The sequence below is a fragment of the Garra rufa genome, chromosome 23 (assembly GCF_049309525.1).
Source record: "Garra rufa chromosome 23, GarRuf1.0, whole genome shotgun sequence".
NCBI lineage: Eukaryota > Metazoa > Chordata > Actinopteri > Cypriniformes > Cyprinidae > Garra > Garra rufa.
In genome coordinates, this window is record NC_133383.1 from 36319831 (window position 1) to 36346999 (window position 27169).

General features: G+C 35.0%; 2 protein-coding genes across 2 annotated transcripts in view; both read left to right on the forward strand.

Moving 5' to 3' along the window:
- LOC141299029 (integrin alpha-2) overlaps positions 1 to 22653 on the forward strand; it is a 28718-nt gene extending 6065 nt beyond the window's left edge. The window contains exons 4-31 of the mRNA XM_073829306.1: positions 3995 to 4107; positions 4271 to 4362; positions 4508 to 4622; positions 4717 to 4844; positions 4936 to 5084; positions 6763 to 6913; positions 7980 to 8133; positions 8272 to 8345; positions 8441 to 8579; positions 9101 to 9246; positions 9339 to 9482; positions 9573 to 9776; positions 9930 to 10060; positions 11547 to 11710; positions 11804 to 11952; positions 12066 to 12176; positions 12264 to 12346; positions 14873 to 15014; positions 15105 to 15191; positions 17213 to 17289; positions 17368 to 17451; positions 17869 to 17971; positions 18086 to 18196; positions 18357 to 18467; positions 18573 to 18686; positions 18782 to 18871; positions 21817 to 21933; positions 22040 to 22653. Of these exons, the coding sequence (XP_073685407.1) occupies positions 3995 to 4107; positions 4271 to 4362; positions 4508 to 4622; positions 4717 to 4844; positions 4936 to 5084; positions 6763 to 6913; positions 7980 to 8133; positions 8272 to 8345; positions 8441 to 8579; positions 9101 to 9246; positions 9339 to 9482; positions 9573 to 9776; positions 9930 to 10060; positions 11547 to 11710; positions 11804 to 11952; positions 12066 to 12176; positions 12264 to 12346; positions 14873 to 15014; positions 15105 to 15191; positions 17213 to 17289; positions 17368 to 17451; positions 17869 to 17971; positions 18086 to 18196; positions 18357 to 18467; positions 18573 to 18686; positions 18782 to 18871; positions 21817 to 21933; positions 22040 to 22126 (3370 nt within the window). The 3' untranslated portion in view covers positions 22127 to 22653. The remainder of the gene's footprint in view (positions 1 to 3994; positions 4108 to 4270; positions 4363 to 4507; positions 4623 to 4716; positions 4845 to 4935; positions 5085 to 6762; positions 6914 to 7979; positions 8134 to 8271; positions 8346 to 8440; positions 8580 to 9100; positions 9247 to 9338; positions 9483 to 9572; positions 9777 to 9929; positions 10061 to 11546; positions 11711 to 11803; positions 11953 to 12065; positions 12177 to 12263; positions 12347 to 14872; positions 15015 to 15104; positions 15192 to 17212; positions 17290 to 17367; positions 17452 to 17868; positions 17972 to 18085; positions 18197 to 18356; positions 18468 to 18572; positions 18687 to 18781; positions 18872 to 21816; positions 21934 to 22039) is intronic.
- A 4305-nt stretch (positions 22654 to 26958) lies between these two features.
- itga2.2 (integrin, alpha 2 (CD49B, alpha 2 subunit of VLA-2 receptor), tandem duplicate 2) overlaps positions 26959 to 27169 on the forward strand; it is a 36345-nt gene continuing 36134 nt past the window's right edge. The window contains 2 exon segments of the mRNA XM_073829083.1: positions 26959 to 26980; positions 26983 to 27018. Coding sequence (XP_073685184.1) covers positions 26959 to 26980; positions 26983 to 27018 — 58 coding nt within the window.

Below are 27169 nucleotides of genomic sequence, written 5' to 3' on the forward strand. Positions count from 1 at the left end.
ATAAAATCACAGCATTTTATGAAAGTAATTTAACAACAAGTGTAGTGATGACAATTTTATTTGCAGTAGAATCTTGGACAAAGAAACAATCTTGGACAAAAAAAAAAAAAAAAATATATATATATATATATATATATATATATATATATATATATATATACACACATATATATATGACCCTGGACCCTGGATAAGGTTAAATTTTACAAAACTGAGATATATACATCATATGAAAGCTCAATAAATAAGCTTTCTATCGATGTATGGTTTGTTAGGATAGGACAATATTTGTCAGAGATACATCTATTTGAAAATCTGGAATCTAAGGGTGCAAAAAATCTAAATACTGAGAAAAACACCTTTAAAGTTGTCCAAATTAAGTTCTTAACAATGCATATTACTAATCAAAAATTACATTTTGATAGGTTTACAGTAGGAATTTTACAAAAAATCTTAATGTAACATGATCTTTACTTAATTTCCTAATGATTTTTGCCATAAAAGAAAAATCTATAATTTAGACCCATACAATGTATTTTTGGCTATTGCTACAAATATACCCCAGCGACTTAAGACTGGTTTTGTGGTCCAGGGTCTCACACACACACACACACACACATATATATATATATATATATATATATATATATATATATATATATATATATATATATATATACACACACACATGTATATACAGTCATGGACAAAATTGTTGGCAACCGATGGTAAATATGGGCAAAGAAGGCTGTAAAAATAAATCTGCGTTGTTTCTCCTGTTGATCTTTAGTCAAAAAATAAAATAAAAAAATTAGGTGGGGGGAATATAATATTATGAAATAAATGGTTTTCTCTAATACACCCTGGCCATAATTATTGGCACCCTTGTATTCAAAACTTTCTGCAACTTCCATTTGCGTGAAAAACAGCTCTGATTTTTCCCGCTTCATGCCTGATGAGGTTTGAGAATATATGGCAAGTGATTTTAGACTATTCCTCCATACAGAATTTCTCCAGATACTTCAAATGTTGGTGCTCACTCTTCTTCAGTTTATCCCACTCATTTTCCATAGATTCAGGTCAGGGAATTGGGATGGTTATGGCAGAATTTTCCATCTGTGATCTTTGAAGAGTATTTGGCCACTTAAATTGTTCTCTTTGCTGCACATTAAGACAATATTGACACACATGAGATTGCACTCACTCATTTTTTAATGTCTAAAGACATGCCTGGCCAATAAAACCTTCTGCTCACTGAATCCAAGGTTTTATGAATGCCACAGTGAGCCCATATTGCACTACTGTGCAATTCCGTAAAAATTTATTTACTGAGATGATTTCACTTCTGACATTGGTTTATTAGATAACTGTCCAGTTTTTGGCTTCTAATGATGAGCATTTGCATATTATAGTGGAGTAAGAAAATGTTTATAGAGCTTTATGTGATCATTTTGACACACTTCACATTCTTATAATTTGACAATAGCAAATTGATTAACAAGTGGGTGTGTAAATCTGTCATCTGATGATGTTGGTGTTCCTAGTCCTTTTGCTTGCTTTATTGTGCTCCAGACACAATGTGGGAGCATACGGGAATCTTTTGTTTGTATGTTACACAGGACCCTCATTCTAAGTAAAACCCATGAGTATAAAGACATTACCATAGACATAAATAACATTAAATAAACATTTGGTTAGTTTACTCTTTAATCCAAAAAAAAAAAATCCTTTGGAATATCACATTTCCAAATTATTACAGATACACAGTTCAACACATGGTCAAAGAGCAGAGGGCACAGAATAGGTTACAAAAACTTTATTAGGCCACTCATGGGTTTGAGGACGTTATAGTAGTCATATGACCCATTTTAAACCTTCATATCATTCAGGTGATCTGAAATTGTTGGTTTCACTTATATTTTATTTTATCTGGTAACATGACACAAAAAAACAGCAACAAAAAAACACATAAATTAAATTTTTCTGCAGTGTATGACAATCACAAGAGATGGTGAATGTTGGACAATGTTTAATAGTCGCAATCTGCATAACTTTTGGTTTGATCCCATGTTAACAAGACTTAAACAATCACATTAGACTAGTTTAAATAAATTCGTCCACAGATACGTTTCTAGACGTTTAAGATGTTACAGGCAGTGATGTATTTAACAAGGAATAACAACAATAAAGTCCCAGTTTAAGCATCGCAATATAGAAATCTACCTACCGCTACGAACTGAAATCAATACTGGATGCAGATGAGGTTTGCGTAGCCTGTACAGTTACATGAAGTGAAAGCCTGTGATTCTCATTTAGTCGTGGATGACCTCACGCGAAAAAAGTACATACTAATAAAACTTTTGTAACTGCATTAACAAGGTAAACACATTTATTTTAGACATAAGTTCATAGATTAGACAAAGGTCTGTTAGGTTTATGAAAAAAAATGGTTAAACATTCTGAGATGGAGCAGAGCTGATATTTTCAGTTTCACGACCATTCGCGCATGTCTGGTCATGTCTCATTAATATGCATGTATGCTCCGCCCACAGAAACCGAATATCTCAGAAACCAAAAATCTCGTAACACCTGCCAGAGCCATTGAGCTCAGTAAAGCCGCATTTGTAAGCTTGTGACAGCCACAGACTAATAAATCACCCACAGATTCAATATAAAACTCTTGCTAAAACGAAATAGTGATCATAATCATGCTGAGGCTGTGTAGTTTAATACATGCCGATCGCACATATGATCTGCTCCGTGTATTGCGTCTCTGTGTAGGGGGCGGGACACTACGGACTCTAGAGAGCATTTGATTGGACAGAACGTTTGATTAGAAACTGAAGTGCACGGTGATATCATCCAAATCCTTGGTTCATATTGGCGGAAGTGATGAGACTGTAAGTTTTGAATGCTCATATCTTGTAAACACAAATTTTGTCATTGCTTTTAAGCACACTAGCTTATAGATAATCTTAAAGCTAATATATTCATACTAAAAGCCAAAAAACTTTAAGTTTGATTTCAGGGGGACTTTAAAGACAAAAATGTCCACATTGAAACCCATTAAAACTGTAATGTTTTAACCCAGAACCATTTGGCTATAACATGATGCAATATTTGCTAATAGGCATTCATTCTATCAGCAAGGCTTCAAATTTTAAATTTTTACAATTTTTTACTAGATTGTGCCCTTTTTTCAAATTTGGCATATACATAAAAAAAAAACACTACACGAACATATAAATGCCTCAAAATGAATGTTGTTGTTCTTCACTGACACACCCAAGAATCTAATAAGCAAAGAAAGAAAAATTCTGCTTGGCATTTAGTATATGGACATTTTTTTCATAAAAAAAACACCTGTGGCATTATGCAAACAAACCAGCATTTAAAGGGTTACAATTCTGAAAATTAGTGAATGTTTGGTATCTATGGATAGAACAGATGCTGGTTAAAAAAATCGACATTAATGAAAGTGAAAAAAAATATTAATAAATCATATTTTTATGACAGTTTTTGTCCATTTTGCACCTATGTGTAACACACAAGGGTTAAAAAACAAATAAGCAAGCATTTTTTCAGGTGAAAAAAAGTAACGCAAAAGTAACGTAACACATTACTTTCCATGAAAAGTAACTAAGTAACTCAATTAGTTACTTTTTCTTTAATGGAGTAATGCAATATTGTAATGCATTGCATTTGAAAGTAACTTTCCCCAACTCTGGTGATAAACAAATTCTTCAGATGTCTTTATCAGCTATTTAGACTCTCATGAGGGCACCCATTAACCACAGAGGATTCATTGGTGAGCAAGTGATACTAAATACTAATACTTAATTTCTCCAAATCTGTTTTGATAAAGAAACAAACTCATCTACATTTTGAAATGCCTGAAGTAAATTTTTGGTTAAATTATTTCTTTAATATTATAAACACTGTACAAATAATGTGTGAGTTTGAGTGCATATAGGAAATTGTTATTTTTGCTCAGGCTGCTGGTGGGTTCTCCATGGAGTGGATACCCTCAGAATAGAAAAGGAGATCTCTTTAAGTGTGACATTACTGCTTCCAGAAGAGCCAACTGCCAGAAACTAAAGCTTGCAGGTACATTTCTCTTTGTTTTAAATAATACTACACTTTCAAAAAGTATTGAGCTTTTGGACATGAGACAATAACACCATTAGGTACAAATACATGGTACTGTTTTACTTGTATCATAGTACTTTTTTTGTTCTTTAAAATCCTTTAATTCTTTGTGTCTTCGCAGACTCTGTCAGCATAGATGGTGTGCAGAGCATCAACATCAACATGAGTCTGGGCCTGACTCTCACTCCAATAGCTAAACCTAACACATTGATGGTATGTTGTAGTAACATTGTGTCACCATTAAGGGGCGGGATCTCACTCCTTTTTTAAAAACATTCATTCAGTCGTTGTTATCCACTAAAGATTGTGTTATGGATTAAAATGTAGAAGGTTTATAGTATAAATGCTTGTGTTTTAGACATGTGGTCCTCTGTGGGCTCAGCGCTGTGGCAGTCAGAATTTTTACCCAGGAGTCTGTGCTGAAGTGAGCCCACAGTTTACACTCCAGTCGGCCTTCTCTCCTGCTATTCAAAGTATGTCTTTTTTGTATCATCAGAAATTGAATAATAGAGCTAAATACATAATAGAGTAATTCTTGTTTCTTCCTAATCTGAATTTCTCTTTCAGCTTGTGGTGGGCCAATGGATGTTGCCATTGTTTTGGATGGATCCAACAGTATATATCCGTGGCCTGATGTTAGAAAGTTTCTCATAAAACTTTTGGAAAATCTTGATATCGGACCAGATAAAACTCGAGTGAGTACTGTAATTCAGTTTATTCTGATTCGGTTTTTCTTTGGTTGACGTGATACAGTATGACTTAATTTGGACTTTGTTTATTTTTTAGGTCAGTATTATGCAGTACTCAAAGGATTTGTCCTTTCTTTATCCTTTTAGTTCTGACCAAAATAAAGACAAAGTTCTTTCAGCAGCTTCTGGTATTGACCAGAAAACTGGAGAAGTAACCAATACCTTTGCAGCACTTGACAATGTCAGGTACCCTATCCCCTAACTTATCAAACGTACAGTGGTGTGAAAAAGTGTTGGCCCCCTTCTTGATTTTTATTTTTTTTTGCATGTTTGTCACACTTTAATGTTTCTGATCATCAAACAAATATAAATATTAATCAAAGATAACACAAGTAAACAAAACATGCAGTTTTTAAATGAAGGGTTTTTTTATGAAGGGAAAAAAAAATCCAAACCCACATGGCCCTGTGTGAAAAAGTGTTTGCCCCCCTCCCTGTTAAAACATAACTGTGGTTTATCACACCTGAGTTCAGTTTCTCTAGCCAAACCCAGGCCTGATTACTGCCACACCTGTTCGTAATCAAGAAATCACTTAAATAGGACCTGCCTGACAAAGTGAAGTAGAACAAAAGATCCTCAAAAGCTACACATCATGTTGAGATCCAAAGAAATTCAGGAACAAATGAGTCTGGAAAAGGTTATAAAGCCATTTCTAAAGCTTTGGGACTCCAGCAAACCACAGTGAGAGACATTATCCACAAATGGCAAAAACATGGAACAGTGGTGAACCATCCCAGGACTGGCCGGTCGACCAAAATTACCCCAAGAGCGCAGCGACGACTCATCCAAGAGCTCACAAAAGACCCCACAACAACATCTAAAGAACTGCAGGACTCTCTTACCTCAGTTAAGGTCAGTGTTCATGACTCCACCATAAGAAAGAGACTGGGCAAAAATGGCCTGCATGGCAGAGTTACAAGACGAAAACCGCTGCTGAGCAAAAAGAACATAAAGGCTCGTCTCAGTTTTGCCAGAAAACATCTTGATGATCCCCAAGACTTTTGGGAAAATACTCTGTGGACTGACGAGACAAAAGTTGAACATTTCAGAAGGTGTGTGTCCCATTACATCTGGCGTAAAAGTAACACAGCATTTCAGAAAAAGAACATCATACCAACAGTCAAATATGGTTGTGGTAGTGTGATGGTCTGGGGCTGTTTTGCTGCTTCTGGACCTGGAAGACTTGCTGTGATAAATGGAACCATGAATTCTGCTGTCTACCAAAAAATCCTGAAGGACAATGTCCAGCTATCTGTTTGTGACCTCAAGCTGAAGCGAACTTGGGTTCTGCAGCACGACAATGATCCAGAACACACCAGCAAATCCACCTCTGAATGGCTGAAGAAAAACAAAATGAAGACTTTGCAGTGGCCTAGTCAAAGTCCTGACCTGAATCCTATTGAGATGCTGTGGCATGACCTTTAAAAGGTGGTTCATGTTTGAAAACCCTCCAATGTGGCTGAATTACAACAATTCTGCCAAGATGAGTGGGCCAAAATTCCTGCACAGCGCTGTAACAGACTCATTACGAGTTATCATAAACGCTTGATTGCAGTTGTTGCTGCTAAGTTATTAGGTTTACGGGGCAAACACTTTTTCACACAGGGCCATGTGGGTTTGGATTTTGTTTTCCCTTCATAATAAAAAACTCATAAACAAAAACTGCATGTTGTGTTTACTTGTGTTATCTTTGATTAATACTTAAATTTGTTTGATGATCTGAAACATTAAAATGTGACAAACATGCAAAAAAAATAAAAAATCAGCAAGGGGGCCAACACTTTTTCACACCACTGTATTTTATTATTTGTTTATTTGTTTAATTTATTTATTTATTTATTTTTTTGGATTGTTTGTGTTTCAGAAAAACAGCTTTCCTACAAGAAAATGGTGGCCGTCCCGGTGCCACTAAGGTGTTAGTGGTGGTAACAGATGGAGAATCAGCTGACGGTCATAAAGGTCAAGAAGTCATTGAGAGATGCAACAGAGATGGCATCATTCGCTTTGGCATTGCTGTGAGTAAGAGAACAGCATTTTTTATTATTATTTTGACAATATTTTCATCTATCAGTAAGATCAGTAAGAGTTTTAATGTTTTTTAAAGAAGCCTTTTCCACTTATCAAGGCTGTGTTTATTTGATGACAGAAAGCACAGTAATGTTGTGAAATATTATTGCAATTTAAAATAGTGGTTTTCTATTGTAACATACCTTAAAACTTAATTTGTTCCTATGATGCAAAGCTGAATTTTCAGCATCATTACTTCAGTCTTCAGTGTCACATGATCCTTTAGAAAACAGTTGCGCTGCTTAAAATAAGTTGGTACTTTTTTCAGGATTCTTTGATGAATAAAGCTCTAAAAGAACAGCATTTATTTAAAGTAGAAATCTTTTGTAACAATATACACTACCGTTCAAAGTTTGGGGTCTTCAAGAAATTAATAATTTTATATTCAGCAAGTATGTGTTAAATTGATAAAAAGTGATAGTGTTAGAAAATATTTATATTTTTAACAAATGCTGTTCTTTTAAACTATTTATTAATCAAAGAATCCTGAAAAAAAATATCACTAGCACAACTGTTTCCAACACTGATAATAATTCAGCATATTAAAATAATTTCTGAAGGATCATGTGACACTGAAGACTGGAGTAATGATGCTGAAAATTCAGCATTGCATCACAGAAATAAATGATATTTTAAAGTATATTAAAATAGAAAACTAATTTTAAATTGCAATATTTTATAATATTACTTTTTCTGCATTTTTGATCAAATAAATGGAACTTTGATGAGCATAAGACACATTTTTAAAAACATGAATAATCTTACTGATCCCAAACTTTTGAACAACAGTGTTTATAAAATATGAGAACTTTAGGTGAAATAAAAGTAGTAATGAGATTTATTACCGAAAATAAACAATTTTAAGGATTCGTTGTATTAAATTTCATATTAAATTACCTAATTAAAGTTTATTATAGTTTAATTAATTTATAGAATATGTCTTGAATTAAATGTATTGATTTATGTAATGCATTATTTTTTGAATTTCTTACTGTAATCGATGAATTTACACAGATTCTCAAGCAAAGCGCCAATATTCAAAAATTCATTGAGGAGATCGAATTGATCGCTAGCACTCCAACAGAGAACTACATGTTCAATGTATCATCAGAGCAAGCGCTAATCAATATCGCAGGAAGTCTGGGGGACAGAATCTTTAACATTGAAGGTAAATCATTAATTATGCATTTACATATGGCAAGTAAATAACGCATTTATTCATCCAGTGAGAACAGGTCACTTTTTTTAACCTGAAATTTTTAATTAGGATAAGCATTTGAATATTTAGTTTCACTTTTATTTTGAGGCACCACTCAAGGTCAGGAATTTCAGCTGGAGATGTCCCAAGTTGGATTCAGCGCACACCAGACCAATAAGAAGGTGCTTATAATCTTTCTATAGATAATAGTCGAACTAACTTGTAATGTACTATATTGATTCAGAAGAAATGAACAGGGAGCCATTTTATCCCATAGGATGTGATCATGCTGGGCGCTGTGGGAGCGTATGGATGGACTGGGACCGTCGTCCATCAAACAGCTAAGAAATCAAACATTTTTCTCAAAAATGCTTTCGAGAAAACCCTGGATGACAGAAACCACAGCTCATTACTTGGTGAGTTGTTGGATTTTCATTATCAAAAGCTAATACTAGACTAAATTACTAAATTAAATGTAATTAAATTAATACTTTTACTCAGCAAGGACACAATAAATTGATTAAAAATATTAGGATTTTCACAAAAATATGGAGAAGCACAACTGTTTTCAACATTGATAGTAATAATAAATATTTGTGAGCAGCAAATCAGCACATTAAAATGATTTCTGAACCATCATGTGACACTGACTGGAGTAATGATGCTGAAAATTCAGCTTTGCATCACAGAAATAAATTAGTTTTTAAAAGGCAGCCACATAGAAAACAGTTGTTTTCAATTATAACAATATTTAGCAATATTACTGTTTTTACTGTATTTTTTAATCAAATATATCCTACCTTAATGAGCATAAGAGACTTTTTTAAAACATCTTAGAAATTGTTCTAACCACAACATTTTAAATAGTAGTGTAACATGCTTTTTGTCACTGTATATTTTGATTAAACCAATGCATTTTCTCCTTTCATGTGCTCAGGATACTCTGTGACGTCTGTGACCGACGGCTCGTCTGAGTTTTATGTGGCCGGTGCTCCTCGAGCCGTTCACAGAGGACAGGTTGTAGTTTACAGCATCAACAGCCAGAATCAGCCCATCATCATAGATTCACAAAGAGGAGATCAGGTACACTCATTTTTCTGTGACCTTCAATGAGCTTTAGATTCATTACAAACTGAAGTCCTGTCTTAGATCATTGTGTGGTCTGTGGTTTGCAGATCGGCTCTTATTTTGGCAGTGTTCTCTGTCCTCTTGATGTGGACACTGATGGTGTGACTGATCTGCTGCTGGTCGGAGCTCCCATGTACATGAGCGAGGAGAAATCTGAAACAGGAAGAGTCTACCTCTTCACCATTACCAAGGTAAAACGATTTACTGTCATAAAACTAATCTTTACTCAAAGCAGGTACAAATAAGACTGACCATCTTGCCTCATTTTGTTGGCATCTCAGGGCATCTTAAGCAACCAGGGCAGCTTAGAGGGACCCTCCATGTCGGAGAATGCTCGCTTTGGGATGGCCATCATAGCCGTCCCCGATCTTAACCTGGATGGCTTCAGTGATGTGGTTGTCGGCGCTCCACTGGAAGGCAATGGCCAAGGTGCCATTTATATCTACTATGGAGACCGAAAAACCATCAGAAAGCAGAGCTCACAGGTAGAACACACTAATAATATTATCATATATAAAAAATACAAAAGAGTAGTTTTTAAGAACTAGGATATTAAATATGCTCTTTTACCTTACTATTTTAAATCATACAGTCTTATTTGTCATTGGCCTCTAAACAAGTCTTGCTATTTTCTGCAGAAAATACTTGGATCCAAACTGGACCCAGGTCTTCGGTTCTTTGGACGCTCTTTAGATAGTCGTGGAGATATGAACGGTGACTCAATTCCTGATATTTCAGTCGGAGGGGCTGGGAAGGCAGTGCAGCTCTGGTGAGGGTCTTGGTCTAGTTGTTTAGGATCTACAGTTGAGGTCAAACCAAAATAAGAGGGATCATACAAAATGCATGTTATGTTTTATTTTGTACTGACCTGAATAAGATATTTCACATAAAAGATGTTTACATATTGTCACAGTTCTGTCTGTCTTGTCATTGGTTTTGCCCATTTGTCTTCCCCCCGTTGATCTGTCATTTGGTTTAGCCCTTCGTCATTGTGATTCCCTGCACCTGTCCTTGTAATTATTAGTCATCTGTGTCACCTGTGTTTATTGATTAGTCTGTCTTTAAAAGTCCGTCTTTGATTTCAGTTCCCTGTCGGTCCTTCTGTGTAATAGACGTGTGTGAATGTTCCTGCCTTGTTCCAGCCTTGTTCCATTCGGAGATTTATATTAAATATATTGAACTTTGTAAATATTGTCTATCGTCTCGTCTACTCCTGCACGCACCCCTGACACATATAGTCTACAAGAGAAAATAATAGTTAGATTTATAAAAATGACCCTGTTCAAAAGTTTACATACACTTGATTCTTAATACTATGTTGTTACCTGTTGTTTTTGTTTAGTGATAGTTGTTCATGAGTCCCTTGTTTTTCCTGAACAATTTTAGAAAAATTCCTTCCGGTTGAACAAATTTTTGAACAAAGGTTTTTCAGCATTTCTGTGTATTTAAACCCTTTCCAACAATGACTATGATTTTGAGATCCATCTTTTCACACTGAGGACAACTGAGGGACTTGCTCCAGAAGGAAACATGATGCATTCAGAGCTGGGGGAGGGGGGTGGGGGTGAAAACTTTTTAAATTTGAAGATCAGGGTAAATTTAACTTATTTTGTCTTCTGGGGAACATGTAAGTATCTTCTGTAGCTTCTGAAGGGCAGTACTAAGTGACAAAAATACGACATTTAGGCAAAATAAGAAAAATGTACACATCTTCATTCTGTTCAAAAGTTTTCACCCCCTCTTAATGCATCGTTTTTTTCCTTCTGAAGCATCAGTGAGCATTTGGGCCTTCGGTAATAGTTGCATATGAGTTGCATATGATCAAAAGGGTTCAAATACACAAAAATGCTGAAAAACCAAAGAATTTGTGGGACCTGTAGGATTTTTCTGAAGAACAGCAGACAGTTTAACTGTTCAGGACAAACAAGGGATTCTGACTATCACTAAACAAAAAAAACTCAGCTGTGGATCATTCAGGTCACAACACAGTATTAAGAATCAAGTGTATGTAAACTTTTGAACTGGGTAATTTTTATAAATTCAACTATTTTCTCTTGTGGACTGTATGTATACGTCTTTTATGTGAAATATCTCATTCAGATCAGTACTAAATAACATGCATTTAGTTTGATTCCTCTTATTTTGGTAAAATACTTAACATTTTGCAGATTCTGCAAGGTGTATGTAAACTTTTGACCTCAACTGTATAAAATCATACTGAAACTGTGATGTTCATACTGTTTTTGTGATCTCAGGTCAAGGGAAGTTGCAGTTGTCACAACAACAGTCTCCTTCAGCCCTGAGAAGATCAGCATTCTGAGTAAACCTTGCACGTTTGGAGGAAGGATGGTGTCGTGTGTTACTGCCAAAGTCTGTTTCAGGTCCACAATCAGACCTACAGTATTAGTGGGTAAATTCGGTAAGGGTGTCTCTCATGTCTTTTGTATCTCATTCATGCTAATTTCTCCAAAAAAATCTTAATGGGAGTGAATGGAAATGCACTTTTCTTCAGATATCAAGTACAACCTGACGCTTGATGCTGACCTGCAGTCATCTAGAGCCACTTCAAGAGCCCAGTTTGACAACTCAGAGCGTCTCATCCAGAAAACTGTCAGCGTCTCTGACAAAGAAACCTGTGTAGATCATGATGTCTATGTGCAGGTGAGTTTTTGCCACATACCACAAGCCTCAGAAGCCTGTTCAGAATAACAATACTCACTGTACTCCAGCTTCATTTTGTTTAAAAGAGCTTGAATGATCATTTTGTTTAATAGGAGACTCCTGATTTTGTTAGTCCAGTTGCTTTGCGTGTCGACATCAGTCCACAGAATCCAGACACGGGCCCAGCCCTGGATGCATTTCAGCCCAAAGCATGGGAATTTTTTGTAAGATTCCTTCTTAATTTAATTAAGAGTGTCAGTCCAACATTGTGAATTGTTTTAGAGTTAAAAAATGTGTTCCTCTTTGCTCAGATCCCTTTTGTGAAGGACTGTGGCTCTGATGACAAATGCTCTTGTGACCTGAAGCTGACTGTGAAAGCTGTTAATGCTTCTAGGTAACCTTACACACATACACACACAAACACACATACAGTGGTGAGAAAAAGTGTTGCCCCCCTTAATGATTTTTAATTTTTTTGCATATTTGTCACACTTGAATGTTTCTGATCATCAAACAAATTTAAATATTAATCAAAGATAACACAAGTAAACAAAACATGCAGTTTTTAAATGAAGGGTTTTTTTTTATGAAGGGAAAAAAATCTAAACCCACATGGCCCTGTGTGAAAACCCCCCGTTAATACATTACTGTGGTTTATCACACCTAAGTTCAGTTTCTCTAGCCACACCCAGGCCTGATTACTGCCACACCTGTTCGCTATCAAGAAATCACTTAAATAGGACCTGCCTGACAAAGTGAAGTAGAACAAAAGATCCTCAAAAACTACACTTCATGTTGAGATCCAAAGAAATTCAGGAACAAATAAGAAAGTAATTGAGATCTATCAGTCTGGAAAAGGTTATAAAGTCATTTCTAAAGCTTTGGGACTCCAGCGAACCACAGTGAGAGCCATTATCCAAAAACATAGAGTGGTGAACCTTCCCAGGACTGGCCGGCCAACCAAAATTACCCCAAGAGCGCAACGACGACTCATCCAAGAGGTCACAAAAGACCCCACAACAACATCTAAAGAACTGCAGGTCTCTCTTGCCTCAGTTAAGGTCAGTGTTCATGACTCCACCATAAGAAAGAGACTGGGCAAAAATGGCCTGCATGGCAGAGCTCCAAGACGAAAACTGCTGCTGAGCAAAAAGAACATAAAGGCTCGTCTCAGTTTTGCCAGAAAACATCTTGATGATCCCCAAGACTTTTGGGAAAATACTCTGTGGACTGAGGAGATAAAAGCTGAACATTTTGGAAGGTGTGTGTCCCATTACATCTGGCGTAAAAGTAACACAGCATTTCAGAAAAAGATCATCATACCAACAGTCAAATATGGTTGTGGTAGTGTGATGGTCTGGGGCTGTTTTGCTGCTTCTGGACCTGGAAGACTTGCTGTGATAAATGGAAACATGAATTCTGCTGTCTACCAAAAAATCCTGAAGGACAATGTCCGGTCATCTGTTTGTGACCTCAAGCTGAAGCGAACTTGGGTTCTGCAGCAGGACAATGATCCAGAACACACCAGCAAATCCACCTCTGAATGACTGAAGAAAAACAAAATGAAGACTTTGCAGTGGCCTAGTCAAAGTCCTGACCTGAATCCTATTGAGATGCTGTGGCATGACCTTTAAAAGACGGTTCATGCTGGAAAACCCTCCAATGTGGCTGAATTACAACAATTCTACCAAGATGAGTGGGCCAAAATTTCTGCACAGCGCTGTAACAGACTCATTGCAAGTTTTCGCAAACGCTTGATTGCAGTTGTTGCTCAGTTATTAAGTTTAGGGGGCAAACATTTTTTCACACAGGGCCATGTGGGTTTGGACTTCATAATAAAAAAACTGTGTTTACTTGTGTTATCTTTGATTAATATTTAATTTAGTTTGATGATCTGAAACATTAATGTGTGACAAACATGCAAAAAAATTAAAAATCAGGAAGGGGGCCAACACTTTTTCACACCACTGTATATATGTGACCCTGGACCACAAAACCAGTCTTAAGTCGCTGGGGTATATTTGTAGCAATAGCCAAAAATACATTGTATGGGTCAAAATTATTGATTTTTCTTTTATGCCAAAAATCATTAGGAAATTATGTAAAGATCATGTTCCATGGAGATTTTTTGTAAAATACCTACTGTAAATATATCAATGTAATTTTTGATTAGTTATATGCATTGTTAAGAACTTCATTTGGACAACTTTAAAGGTGATTTCCTCACTATTTAGATTTTTTTGCACCCTCAGATTCCAGATTTTCAAATAGATGTATCTCGGCCAAATATTGTCCTATCCTAACAAACCATACATCAATAGTAAGCTTATTTATTCAGCTTTCATATGATGTATATATATCTCAGTTTTGTAAAATTTAACCTTATGACTGGTTTTGTGGTCCAGGGTCACATATGAGAATGAATGACAGATTTTTTTGTCAGCGTGAACTGTACTTTTAAAGGGATAATTCACCCAAAAATGAAAATTCTGTCATTAATTACTCACCTTCATGTCGTTCCAAACCTGTAAGACCTTTGTTCATCTTTGGAACACAAATGAAGGTATTTCTGATGAAATCCGAAGCTGTCTGACCCTATAAAGACAGCAACACAACTAACATGTCCAAGGCCAAGAAAGGTAGTAAGCACATTGTTAAAATTGTCCATGTGACATTGTAAAAAAAAAAGGCTCAGAAAATGCTTGGATTTTATCAAAAATATCTTCATTTGTGTTGAAGATGGACTAAGGTCAGGTTTGGGACGACATGAGGTTGAGTAATTAGAGAGAGTTTTCATTTTTGAGTGAACTATCCCTTTAAGAGTTAACTAAAAATAATACATTACAGGGCTATACGTATTATGCTCTCAAAGAACCAGAATCCTAAAATGAAAAAGATTATACTGTATTGTGTTTTGCAGCTCATCTGGACTTCTCGTCAGCCCTGAGAGAAGAAGACTCTCCTTCTTGGTGACAGTAACGAACATGAAGGAAAATGCGTACAACACTAGAGTGTCTGCTAACTTCTCCAGTAACCTGTTCTACGCCTCTTTTACTCCACCTGTACGGCCACCATTTTATGTTCTGGCATAAGTCAGCTCTGGGTTGTGCATGAGAAATTGTATTTGTGAATCTTCCTGCTTGTGTGTGCAGAGAGACAACACTGAGGTGAAATGCAGCTCAAAAACAGGCTCGCTAGACTGCCAAGTTGGATACCCGACCCTGACGCCTGGCCAGACGGTAAGAGAAAAGTGTATGGTACTGGTGTACCCTACAATATGGGGACTAAATGTCCCCAAAAGTGTATAGTAATACCAGTCATTTTTATGGAAGCCCATTTCTGCCACGAAAGAAAAAAATTCATGCCTTAAAAAGTCAAAAAGGCATAGTTAAGTCACAATTCCGAGATAAAAAGTTGTCGAAATTATGACCTCACAAATTAAAATTATGACTTACTAAATTGAAATTTAATGTTAATGACTTTATTAACACATTGGTCACAGGATAGTGGTCTAATGATAAACTAATAATTAATTTGGCTTAAAATTGTTTTAAAATCATAATTTCAACTTTTTATCTCATAATTTTGACTTTCAAAATCATAATTTCACCCTTTTATCTCATAATTTAGAATTTTTTTTAAGTCATAATTTCGACTTTAATCTTGTAATTATGACTTAAGTTTTTCATAATTTTGACTTTTTATCTCTTAATTTCGATTTATCTTGTAATTATGCCTTTTAAAGTCATATTTTCAATTTAGTAAATCATAATTTTGACTTTTAATCTCATAATTTCGTTTTTTTTTTGTCTCATAATTTTGACTTTTTAAGTCATATTTGGCTTTTATCTTGCAACTATGACTTCACTTAAGTAAGTCAGAATTTAAATTTAATTAGATAAAAGTCAAACTTGTGAGATAAAAAAATTTCCCTTATGATTTAGGTAAGTCAGAATTTAATTTTTTTTTTTTATCTCACAATTTTGACTTGTCTCGTAATTTTGATTTACATTAAAAATTGAAATTGTTTGTGTGACATTGAAAAAGAAAAGTCTCAGAAAGCGCTTGGATTTTATCAAAAATATCTTAATTTGTGTTCCAAAGATGGATTAAGGTCTTGTGGGTTTGGGATGACATGAGGTTGAGTAATAAATGAGAGAATTTTAATTTTTGGGTGAATGATAAAATTTCGACTTTTATTTCATAATTATGATTTAAGTAAATCATAATTTTAACTTTTATCTCATAATTATGACTTAAGTAAATCATAATTTCGACTTTTATCTTGTAATTATGACTTAAGTTAGTCATAATTTCGACTTTTTATCTCATAATTTACATTTTTATCTCATAATTATGATTTAAGTAAATCATAATTTCGACTTATCTCGGAATTATGAATTAAATTTGTCATAATTTCGACTTTTATCTCACAATTTCGACTTTAATCTCATAATTATGACTTAAGTAAATCATAATTTAGACTTTTTATCTCATAATTTCAACTTTTATCTCATAATTATGACTAAAGTAAATCATAATTTCGACTTATCTCATAATTATGACTTAAATTAGTCATAATTTCGATATTTATCTCATAATTATGACTTAAGTAAATCATAATTGCGACTTTTATCTTGTAATTATGACTTAAATTAGTCATAATTTCGACTTTTTATCTCATAATTTAAATTTTTATCTCATAATTATGATTTAAGTAAATCATAATTTCGATTTTTATCTCGGAATTATGACTTAAATTTGTCAATTTCGATTTTTATCTCAATTTCGACTTTAATCTCATAATTATGATTTAAGTAAGTCATAATTTCGACTTTTTATCTCAATTTCGACTTTAATCTCATAATTATGATTTAAGTAAATCATTTCGACTTTTTATCTCATAATTTCAACTTTATCTCATAATTATGACTTAAGTTAGTCATAATTTCGACTTTGTAAGGCATGCGTTTTTTTTCTTACGTGCCGGAAATTGGCTTCTATACATTTTTGACCTTTTTTTTTTGGTCACCATGAGCAAACATGCTTATAAATCATGCAGACTGAAATGTTATGAAAATCGAAAATAGCAAAGTTTTGTGTAAGGGGAAGGTTTAGTTGTAGGGTTAGGGTAAAGGGGATATAAAATACAGTCTGTACAGTAGAAAACCATTTCATCTGTGGAATGTCCCTACATGGAAACCTGTGTGCGAGCTAAACACTTTTTGTTTTCCTTAATAATATCATTTTGTCTCATCAGGTAACATTTGAGGTCAACTTTGACTTCAACCTGAATCAACTAGAGAAACAGGCTGTTGTGAGCTTTGAAGTACAAAGGTAAAAAATACTGTTCTGTTGTAATTTTTGATAATCTGTTTGGTTTAACTATAAATTATCCTTCATAATATTTTCCAGTGACAGTGAGGAGGAAGTAACATCTGATAACAAGGTCTCTCTGTCCATCCCAGTTCAGTATGACGCCCAAATCATTCTCACCAGGTCAGAGGTCAAACTAATGATCTAATAACCTTCACAAGCTCAGAATGTGGTCAAACATTTGAAATAATTAAACGTTTTTAATTCTCTTCTGCTCACCAAGATTATTTGATTAAAAATAAGGTAAAAATTGTGAAATATTATTACGATTTAAAATAATGGCTTTCTATATGAATATATTTTAAAATGTAATTTATTTCTGTGAAGCAAAGCTGAATTTTCAGCATCATTACTCCAGTCTTCAGTGTCACATGATCCTTCAGAAATCATTCTAATATGCTGATTTGCTGATTAGATATTGTAATGTATTATTGATGCTCAATTATTAATAATGGCTCTTATTATTATCAAATGTTCAAAACAATACTTGAAACTGAAAAAAACTGTAGTTTTAATGATTCTTTTTAATTATTTTTCTAGAGACATAAACTTGGATTTCTGCAGCATTGATCCTGAGAATCAAGTCAAACATACAGTCTCAGGTTTCGATGACATTGGCCCAGAATTCAACATAGCATTACGAGTAAGTCAATATATATATATATATATATATATATATAACATTAAACTAATATGTTCCCTCTAGTGTTAGCAATGTGAACTATGTGATAGTTATTTGAAGCATGTCTTTCTGCAGGTTTCAACTGGAACCTTCCCAATCAATCAGGCTCATCTGACCGTCTCTCTGCCCACCAGCTCCAAAGCTGGAAATCCTTTACTATATGTGACTTCAGTTAAAACATCACCTGTAAGTATGCTGCTCTATTAAAATGTATTTTAAAGTGTTAATTATTCTAATCTGTCTATACAAATAAAGTACTTCACTGAGCATGTGTTCATGCAGTTATGCTGTAAATACCAGGCTGGGATCAAAAACAGGATATCTTATCTCTGTTTCTGCTGAGCAGGTTGTAAATGTGCGGTGTGACAGCAGCCGTCTGATTGACCCTTTGAAGATCAGCGAGAAAACGCACACTGCCAGCTTCATTAAAGAGAGCTTTAGAGGGACACAAGAGCTGGTCAGTATGCATGTGTGCTTACATTAAATTATACATGCTGTATTGTGAGCATTCTAGTTCTAGTTCTTCTGAACTGCAGTGTAACAAGCACTTGTTCATTTCCAGAACTGCAATGCAGCCAAATGTGAAACCATGACTTGTGTCCTCAAAGATCTGGAGATGAAGACCAACTACTTTGTAAACATCACCACAAGGTTGTGGAATGGCACATTTGCCTTTGTAAGTGTCTTTTGAACTGTTTTATCTGTTTACCATTTCTGTTATCTTCTTGAGCAGATGCTTTATTCCACGCTCCATGTTTTATTTCCTTCTAGGCTGATTTTCAGACAGTCTTAGTGGCTGGAAGCTCTGAGATACAAACATCTCAGCCTGATCTAATAGTCATCAAACACAAACAACAACAGGTCAGTGTTTTAGATATGATCAAGCCTGCAAAAAAGACCAGCTTGGCTTGGATTTTCTGTGCTTGTCAAGGGTGGTTTAAGCTGGTGCACATATTGTTGTTTGGTTGACTTGTTGGTCTGTTCATCAGCAGAACTAATAGGGATAGGGTAACTAAGGAAATGCTGTATTGCCGCTGTTCCATAAGCGCCACCTGCTGTCAGAGAGTGAATTTGCATCTGATTCAGACCATCTGCTGTTTTTGTTTTGTGCATTTATGATTTATGTAGCATAATTTTTAAAGCTAAAATCTACGGAAGCCCATTCTGCCACTGAATTAAAAAAAAAAGTTTTTGTAATCCTGCAAATGCAAGTTCATATCACACAATTCTGCAACATTGTATCTCAAAATTCTGACGTTTGTTATCGTAATTCTGTTTTTTTTTTTTTTGCAAATGCAAGTTTCTATCACGCAATTCTTACTTTTTTCTCACAACTGCGAGTTTAAACCTCACAGTTTAGACTTTTTTCTGGTAATTCTGAAATTTGATCTCACAATTTTTTTTTGAGTTTATATCTCGCAATTCTGATGTTTTTTTCTCATAATTGTGAGTTTATATCACGCAATTAACTTTTTTTCTCGCAATTCTGCCTTCTAACAAGTGCACATTTGTATCTCGCAATTCAGTCTTTTTTATCACAATTGCAAGTTTATATATCAGCAATTCTGACTTTTTTCCTTGCAAATGCGAGTTTATATCATGTGGTTTATATCTCGAAATTCAGACTTTTTTCTCACCATTACGAGTTAAAATTACACAATTCAGACTTTTTTCTCAAATTTGCAAGTTTATGTCTCGTAATTCTGACTTTGCTTCTTCTGTTTTTTTACTCGCAAATGCAAGTTTATATCTTGCAGTTCAGACTTTTTTCTCGCAATTGTGAGTTTATATCTCACAATTCAAACTTTTATCACAATTGTGAGTTTATATCTCACAATTCTGACTTTTATCACAATTGTGAGTTTATATCTCACAATTCAAACTTTTATCACAATTGTGAGTTTATATCTCACAATTCAAACTTTTATCACAATTGTGAGTTTATATCTCACAATTCAAACTTTTATCACAATTGTGAGTTTATATCTCACAATTCTGACTTTTATCACAATTGTGAGTTTATATCTCACAATTCAAACTTTTATCACAATTGTGAGTTTATATCTCACAATTCAAACTTTTATCACAATTGTGAGTTTATATCTCACAATTCTGACTTTTATCACAATTGTGAGTTTATATCTCACAATTCAAACTTTTATCACAATTGTGAGTTTATATCTCACAATTCAAACTTTTATCACAATTGTGAGTTTATATCTCACAATTCTGACTTTTCCTCCCAAATGTAAGTTTATATCAGCAATTATTTTTTTCTCACAAATGCGAGTTTATATTTCGCAAATCTGGCATTTTTTTCTCGCAATTGTGAGTTTATATCTCTTTTAATTCTGACTTTTTTCTCACAAATGTAAGTTTATATTTTGCAATTCCACATTTTTTTTTCTCAGAAATGCGAGTTTATATCATGCAATTTTGACTTCTTTCTCGCAATTGCAAGTTTATGTCTCGCAATTCTGAATTTTCTTCTCACAATTCTGAATTTTTATCTCACAATTCTGACTTTTTTTTTTTTTTTGGAGATATAAACTTGCAGTTGCGAGTGATAAATTCAGAGTACTCAGAATTGCGAGTTTCTCACATTTCTGAGTTTGTATCTCGCAATTCTGAATCTTTCTAGAAAATGTTTATATCACACAATTTTGACTTTTTACTCACAAAAGCAAGTTTATATCTCGCAATTCTGACTTTTTTCCTTACAAATGTGAGTTTATATCACGCAATTCAGACTTTTTTTCTCACAATTGCGAGTTTGTATCTCGCAATTCTGAATCTTTCTAGCAAATGTTTATATCACAAAATTCTGACTTTTCTCACAATTGTGAGTTTTTATCTCAGACTTTTTTCTTGCAAATGCAAGTTTATTTCATGCAATTCTCCTTTTTTCTTGTAATTGCAAATTTATATCACACATTCTCGCTTTTTTCTCACAATTGTGAGTTTATATCTCCCAATTCCGAGTTTATATCTCACAATTCTGTCTTTTTTCTTGCAAATGCGAGTTTATATCATGCAATTCTCTTTTTTCTTGCAACTACGAGTTTGTCACATAATTCTCCCTTTTTTCCCAATTCCGAGTTTATATCTCACAATTCTGACTTTTTTCTCGCAAATGCAAGTTAATATCATGCAATTCTCCTTTTTCTTGCAATTACCAGTTTATATCACACAATTCTCCCTTTTTTCCTCGTAGAATTGCGTCTTTATATCTCACAATTAAAAATTTTTTCTCACAAATGCAAGTTTATGTCATGCAATTTTGACTCATTTCAGAATTGAAAAAGTCAGAATTGCGAGATATAAACTTGCAATTGCAGGGTATAAATTCAGAGTTCTCAGAATTGCGAGTTTGTCTGACAATTCTGACTATAACTCGCAATTGAACAAAATTTTTAAACTAATTCTGAGAAAAAAAAGTCATAATAGTGAGTTTAAATCTCCCAATTCAGAGAAAACAAGTCAGAATTACGAGAAAAAAAGTCAGAATTTTGAGATAAAGGCGCAATTACCTTTTTACATTTTTTTTATTCAGTGGCAGAAAGTGGCTTCTATAAAGGTCAGACCATTCTGTTTTTGCTTCAAATTTTGAAATTATACCATCTAATTTACATAAAACCTGCTTATGATACATACAGCATGTTTGTTTGAATAGTGATTAAAATGCAGTGGTTTCATAGATTCTGATTCCTAAAGACACAGTCAGGGCAAAAACATGTTAAACCATAAAACCAGCAGAATCAAATGTGTTTGTTATTCTTTATTTATCTTTCCTTTATCTGCTGCAGATAAAAATTACAGTGAGTAAGGGAGGAGCACTTGGAGATATTCCCATTGGTATTATCATAGGAAGTGTCATCGGTGGCCTCCTCCTTTTGGCTCTAGCTACAGTGATTCTATGGAAGGTATGTGCTTTTTTTTTTCAGCACGAACTGCAAATACTAATACAATGATATTCTGAACAAGGTAAATGCTTTATTTTAATATAACACAATACTGATGTCCGACCAGGTTGGCTTCTTCAAGAGAAAGCAGTTGCCACAAGGAAATCAGCCAGATCCGGCAGAACAAGAGGGTTTGTGTGAGAATCCTGCATAAACAGGACATGCTCACCTCTGTGACTTTATGTGAATGATGTTACCTCGAAATGTACAGATTTATAACTGATATTCAGTTTATAGACATTCGGGTCCTGCAGGAGATCTAGGTTGTGATAATATCACTGTATTTCAAAGCATCCCACAACTGTTGACTCTCATGGACTTGCTCGGTGCTCAGTCGTACTTAGTTCTCAAAAGAATGAACGAATGAGTTGGTACACGCATGAGAGCCAGGATGTGTCTCTTTAAACGCAGAGGGGGTGGGGTGAATGCCTGAAGTTTATGCTTTTTTTCTATTCCTGCTTCCTTCTCGTTCTGACTTGCTTCAGTTCGTACATGGTTCTCAGTTAAAGCATTACAAACAGTTCTGTAAATATATCAATGATGTTTGTCTTTTGCAAGCCGTTGATGTTCTGCTGTTTTAAAATTCTGATTGCTTTGAGTAAAGTTTACCTCACTCATGCACAAACCCCCAGTGCAATGACACACACGCACACTGTGGTTATAACTTCTCTGTGAAATAATTATGATGAATGACTCTTACTGTTGTGATTTTTCAAGCCCTGAGGGCAGATTAAATTATGTTCTTTAAACCTTGTTTGTTGGCCCGTTTTCTTATTGTTTTCTCTTCTTCGCGGCTATTCTGGAATACTAAGCATATCTTAAAGAGACAAAAAGTTGTTAGGATCACGTTTGTCAAGCACTTATTGCTTGGTATACAGTGAGGCTAAATATCTTTGACACTTAAGTCACAGTAAATATGTCATTACATTTGACTTTCAAACAAGAACTTTTAAAACTATTTTGTTTCTCACATTTCCAGAGTTCTGAGAATTGAAAGTTGTCAAAGTTGGGATTATTATTATTTACTATTTTATTACTTTTCACTTACCGTTATTATATAGTAAACTGATATCCACTTTATTTCTCAACATGGAAGTAAGCCTATGTATGGGGTTAGGAAATAAAGGGTTTGCTCTTACGTTACGATTTGGTCAGTTACCCGGATGTGCGGCCAAACTGACGATACTCAGATGTAAACAATACCATCGATTGCACAGTTAATGTACTACTGGATCTGTTTTTCTGATAATTCATGCTGTCTAAACCATGAAAAAACATGTGGAAGCTGCTAAATCATATAGAGAAGAACTTAGTAAGTAGAAAAGGGCACAATATTTTGACTAACTAAACAGGTGGTAAAGATACGTACGAGCAGTCTTAGTAAAGATATTAGCCTAATCACCTACCTGACCAGAAAATGATAAGAACATACATGAACATTGTCAAGATTTCATGCTCTGTAATCTTGGTTCACAAACGCATTTTGTTCCTCAGTGTTTTGCACTATTCTACTTGATTTGTTATAACTTTTGGCAGTCTATAGTACGGTGGCCAAGAGAGCTCAACACGCTGCAACTTAAGAAAGATGCAAACAGAAAAAAAACGCCAACAAATTACAAAAACCCATCTTCATCAGTTTTACAACACAGGCGCTGCAAATCATCGCAACGCAAACACAAATAAGGAAATGCTGCAAACACAAAAAAAGCGCTGCAAATAGCACAGAGCACAACGGAAATGTTTCAGGGGGACCTCAAAAGTGACGAACCCATCTGGGACCTGATTATTTGTTCAGTGGCTGTTGGTCAGAGCAGAGGTGTTGTCGGTGAACTAAAAGGTGATAAAGATGAACTTAGTGATGGGAAAATGAAGCTTTTCGAAGCACCGAGGCTTTCCCCTCAACTGTATCGTAAAAAGGTTCATTACTCGAAGCTTTTCAACACGTTGCACACTAAGGACATCTTGTGGTCAAAGGTGGAAAAAGTTGCTTTCACGTCCCAGATCTCAAAGCGATTTTGGACAGTTTCATCAAATACATCAATTTGTGCTACGAAGCCGTCAGAGAAAAAAAAATGTCATTTTACTTGAATTAATCTGTAAATAAACTTTTTTATAAAATTATACAAGTATAAGCATGGTTCATGTAGGCATATTTGTTCAAAGTAAATTAAGAATACTGTTGTAGAAGTGCTTGTGAAGCAAGGATAACTACAAAATGAACATGCACAAAACTACACATGTACATATTTATTCGTATTATGATTTATTCTTAACAGAAAGTGAATGACACTTGAAACCTGCGCAAGAGGTTTGTGTTATTTGATTTAGAATATGAAGCAGTCGCATGGTTGTGTGCGAAAACGAAGCTTCGGACGTCACAGGTCACGTGGTTATGGCAAAACGAATCAAACTCCGGTACTGTGCTTCACTATGAGATGTTTCGGGTTTTTTTGATACAAGCTTCGAAGCTTCGGTGTCAAACGTCACATCACTATAAACTATCACTTTTTAGTTCACGGACAACACCTCTGCTCTGACCAACAGCCACTGAACAAATAATCAGGTCCCAGATGGGTTCGTCACTTTTTGAGGTCCCCCTGAAACATTTCCGTTGTGCTCCGTGCTATTTTCAGCGCCTTTTTGTTGTGTTTGCAACGCTTTTTTGTGTTTGCAGCGTTTCCGTATTTGTGTTTGAGTTGCGAGGGTTTGCAGCGCCTGTGTTGTCAAACTGATGAAGATGTTTTATTTTTTAATTTGTTGTCGTTTATTTCTGTTTGCATGTGTTTTCTTTCTGCAGCGCGTTGAGCTCTCTCGGCCACCGTACTATAGGCTAATAATGTTTTTCCCAGTCTGACCGATTACTACAGCCCAAAACATGACAATAATTGATCATTTACAACAGCAACAATCTGCAAAATATGCAAGTTTCATTCGGTTTAGTGGCATTGTTTACGTTCAGTGCGGACAATATGGCTGATTTGTGATGCCTTGTGAAAACACTCGATAATGTGCAGTAAACGATAAAACTGGGGTCCGTTCTTCGTACCTCGCTAACTAAGTTAGCTGGATTTGATTGTTGACGATTTTGCGTGATCTTGGATCGCTCGGTTCTTCGAAGCTCATCCGGGACTTGCTGTCATAGCAACAGGTGCGCAAGCTTAAACCTGCTCTGGAGCAGGTTTATTTCATGTAAACAGGATTTAGGCTGCGATCCTGGCGGGTTATGATTGGTTGAAATGGCGAGGTTACATCTAATTGGTTAAAGAGCACGACTGACGCGGACTGACTCACGTGGGGAAAAAAAAGTATCTTGCAAGAAAGTATATATCTTTTTTTACAGTCTATGGTATATATATATATATATATATATATATATATATATATATATATATATATATATATATATATATATATATCAGAGGTTCCAAAAAATATTTGGCAGCACAACTGTTGATATTATCCAACATTGATCATTCTAATGATAAATCAGCATATTAGAATGATTTCTGAAGGATCATGTGACACTTAAGACTGGAGTAACAGCTGATAAAAATTCAGCTTTTCATCACAGGAATAAATTCTATTTTAAAGTATGTTAAAATAATAATAAAAAAAAAACAGTATTTTATATTGTAAAAACATTTTGCACTATTACTGTTTTTTCTGTATTTTTAATCAAATAAATGCAGCCTTGATGAGTATAAGAGACTTCTTTAAAGACTATTACAAGTCTTACTGACCCCAAACTTTTGAACAGTAGTGTATAAAAAAATAAAAATATAAATAAAATAACATATCAAGGAAAAAACATGTAACATGGGCAGCATTAACGCATTTAATGTGTTCACAACTTTTTGCCAGCCCTCTCTCCTTGCTTTTCCAGCCTTTGCAGTGTTCCCTTGCGTTTTAAATAAACTCTGAAACTCCTGAAATCCCTCAATCAAGAGTTCTTGCTCTGCTGCAGAAAAATACTGAGCGCGCTCCTTCGTCATGTTCGCCGACCAATCAAAGAGTTGCCGATCAATGTTTCTACTATCGATACGTAGCCCCTTTTAAGCCACCCAGTGATCTCAAATAACTTCATCCAGCTATACTAATCATCAACAACAGGTGCGTTCGGAGAACCGGAATAGCGAGCTCATAGTTAGCGCGATGATTTGATCTTAGATGTGTCATTTGATCTCGGATGTAGTAAGCGAGGTACGAAGAACGGACCCCTGTTTACAAACCATTGTGTTTACAATTAAAATAATATGGTAAAACACACCAATTTGCAATATCAGGCAGTAAAACGAGCTTTTTCTTCTACCGCAAGCCGAAGCCATAAAAATGGCCGCACCCGCTCTTACAAAAAAATAAAGTGAATAAATGTGAAGGTGATCTCCACTGTAGTGTAACAATAGTGCTTTCTTCACTCTTGCAACTCTATTACATGTAATTGTTGTTGTTTATGTCGAGGTAATGTAACACAAATGACAATAATTGTACGCTAATTAAACAAAATATTGATTGACGATGTTATCTGTGGAAAACACTTTTTGTGAAAAGGGTCGAGCAACCACAGCTGTAGTTGATCATCTTAATTATTTTCACACTTTAAAATTTTAATTTTAATCTCCATAAGATAGCTTTTAGCACTATTTACCAATGTAGCTGTTGTTGATCTGCATGAGCAATGTAATTTATTAATAATAGCCACAGCCTACCTAAATATTTGCTGCGCGCCAAAACATTTGGCAAAAGCTTGATGTTCATAACGTTCTGTTGCCTCCTAATGGATAGGCGAACCTTTCACCTGTTCGTATCACCTGTGTACTTGAGTTTTACCATACATGGTTGCGTTGTTAAAGGTGTGCAGCTCGTGGATTTCGTGGTGTTCGAGCAAACCAAATCCTCCTCCTTCTCCGCCCATCTCCAGTCCAGCGCTGCTCCACTGTTTCACATTCACACTGGACTGAATGCAAATACACTGGAGAACTTGTGCTGATGCTGGATGACACTGTGGATTTAAAATGAATATTCTGCAGGTACTTCTCGGTGTTCTGTGTAAGTACTTTTGCAAACATCCCTGTTTACTTTATTACGATATAGTCATACTGTTAAACTGAATGACAACAGCACTAAATCCAAACAAACTCATGTGAGTGCATATGAAAAAAATATAGGTGATGAATGGGTTGTGCACGTGTGAAAAGTT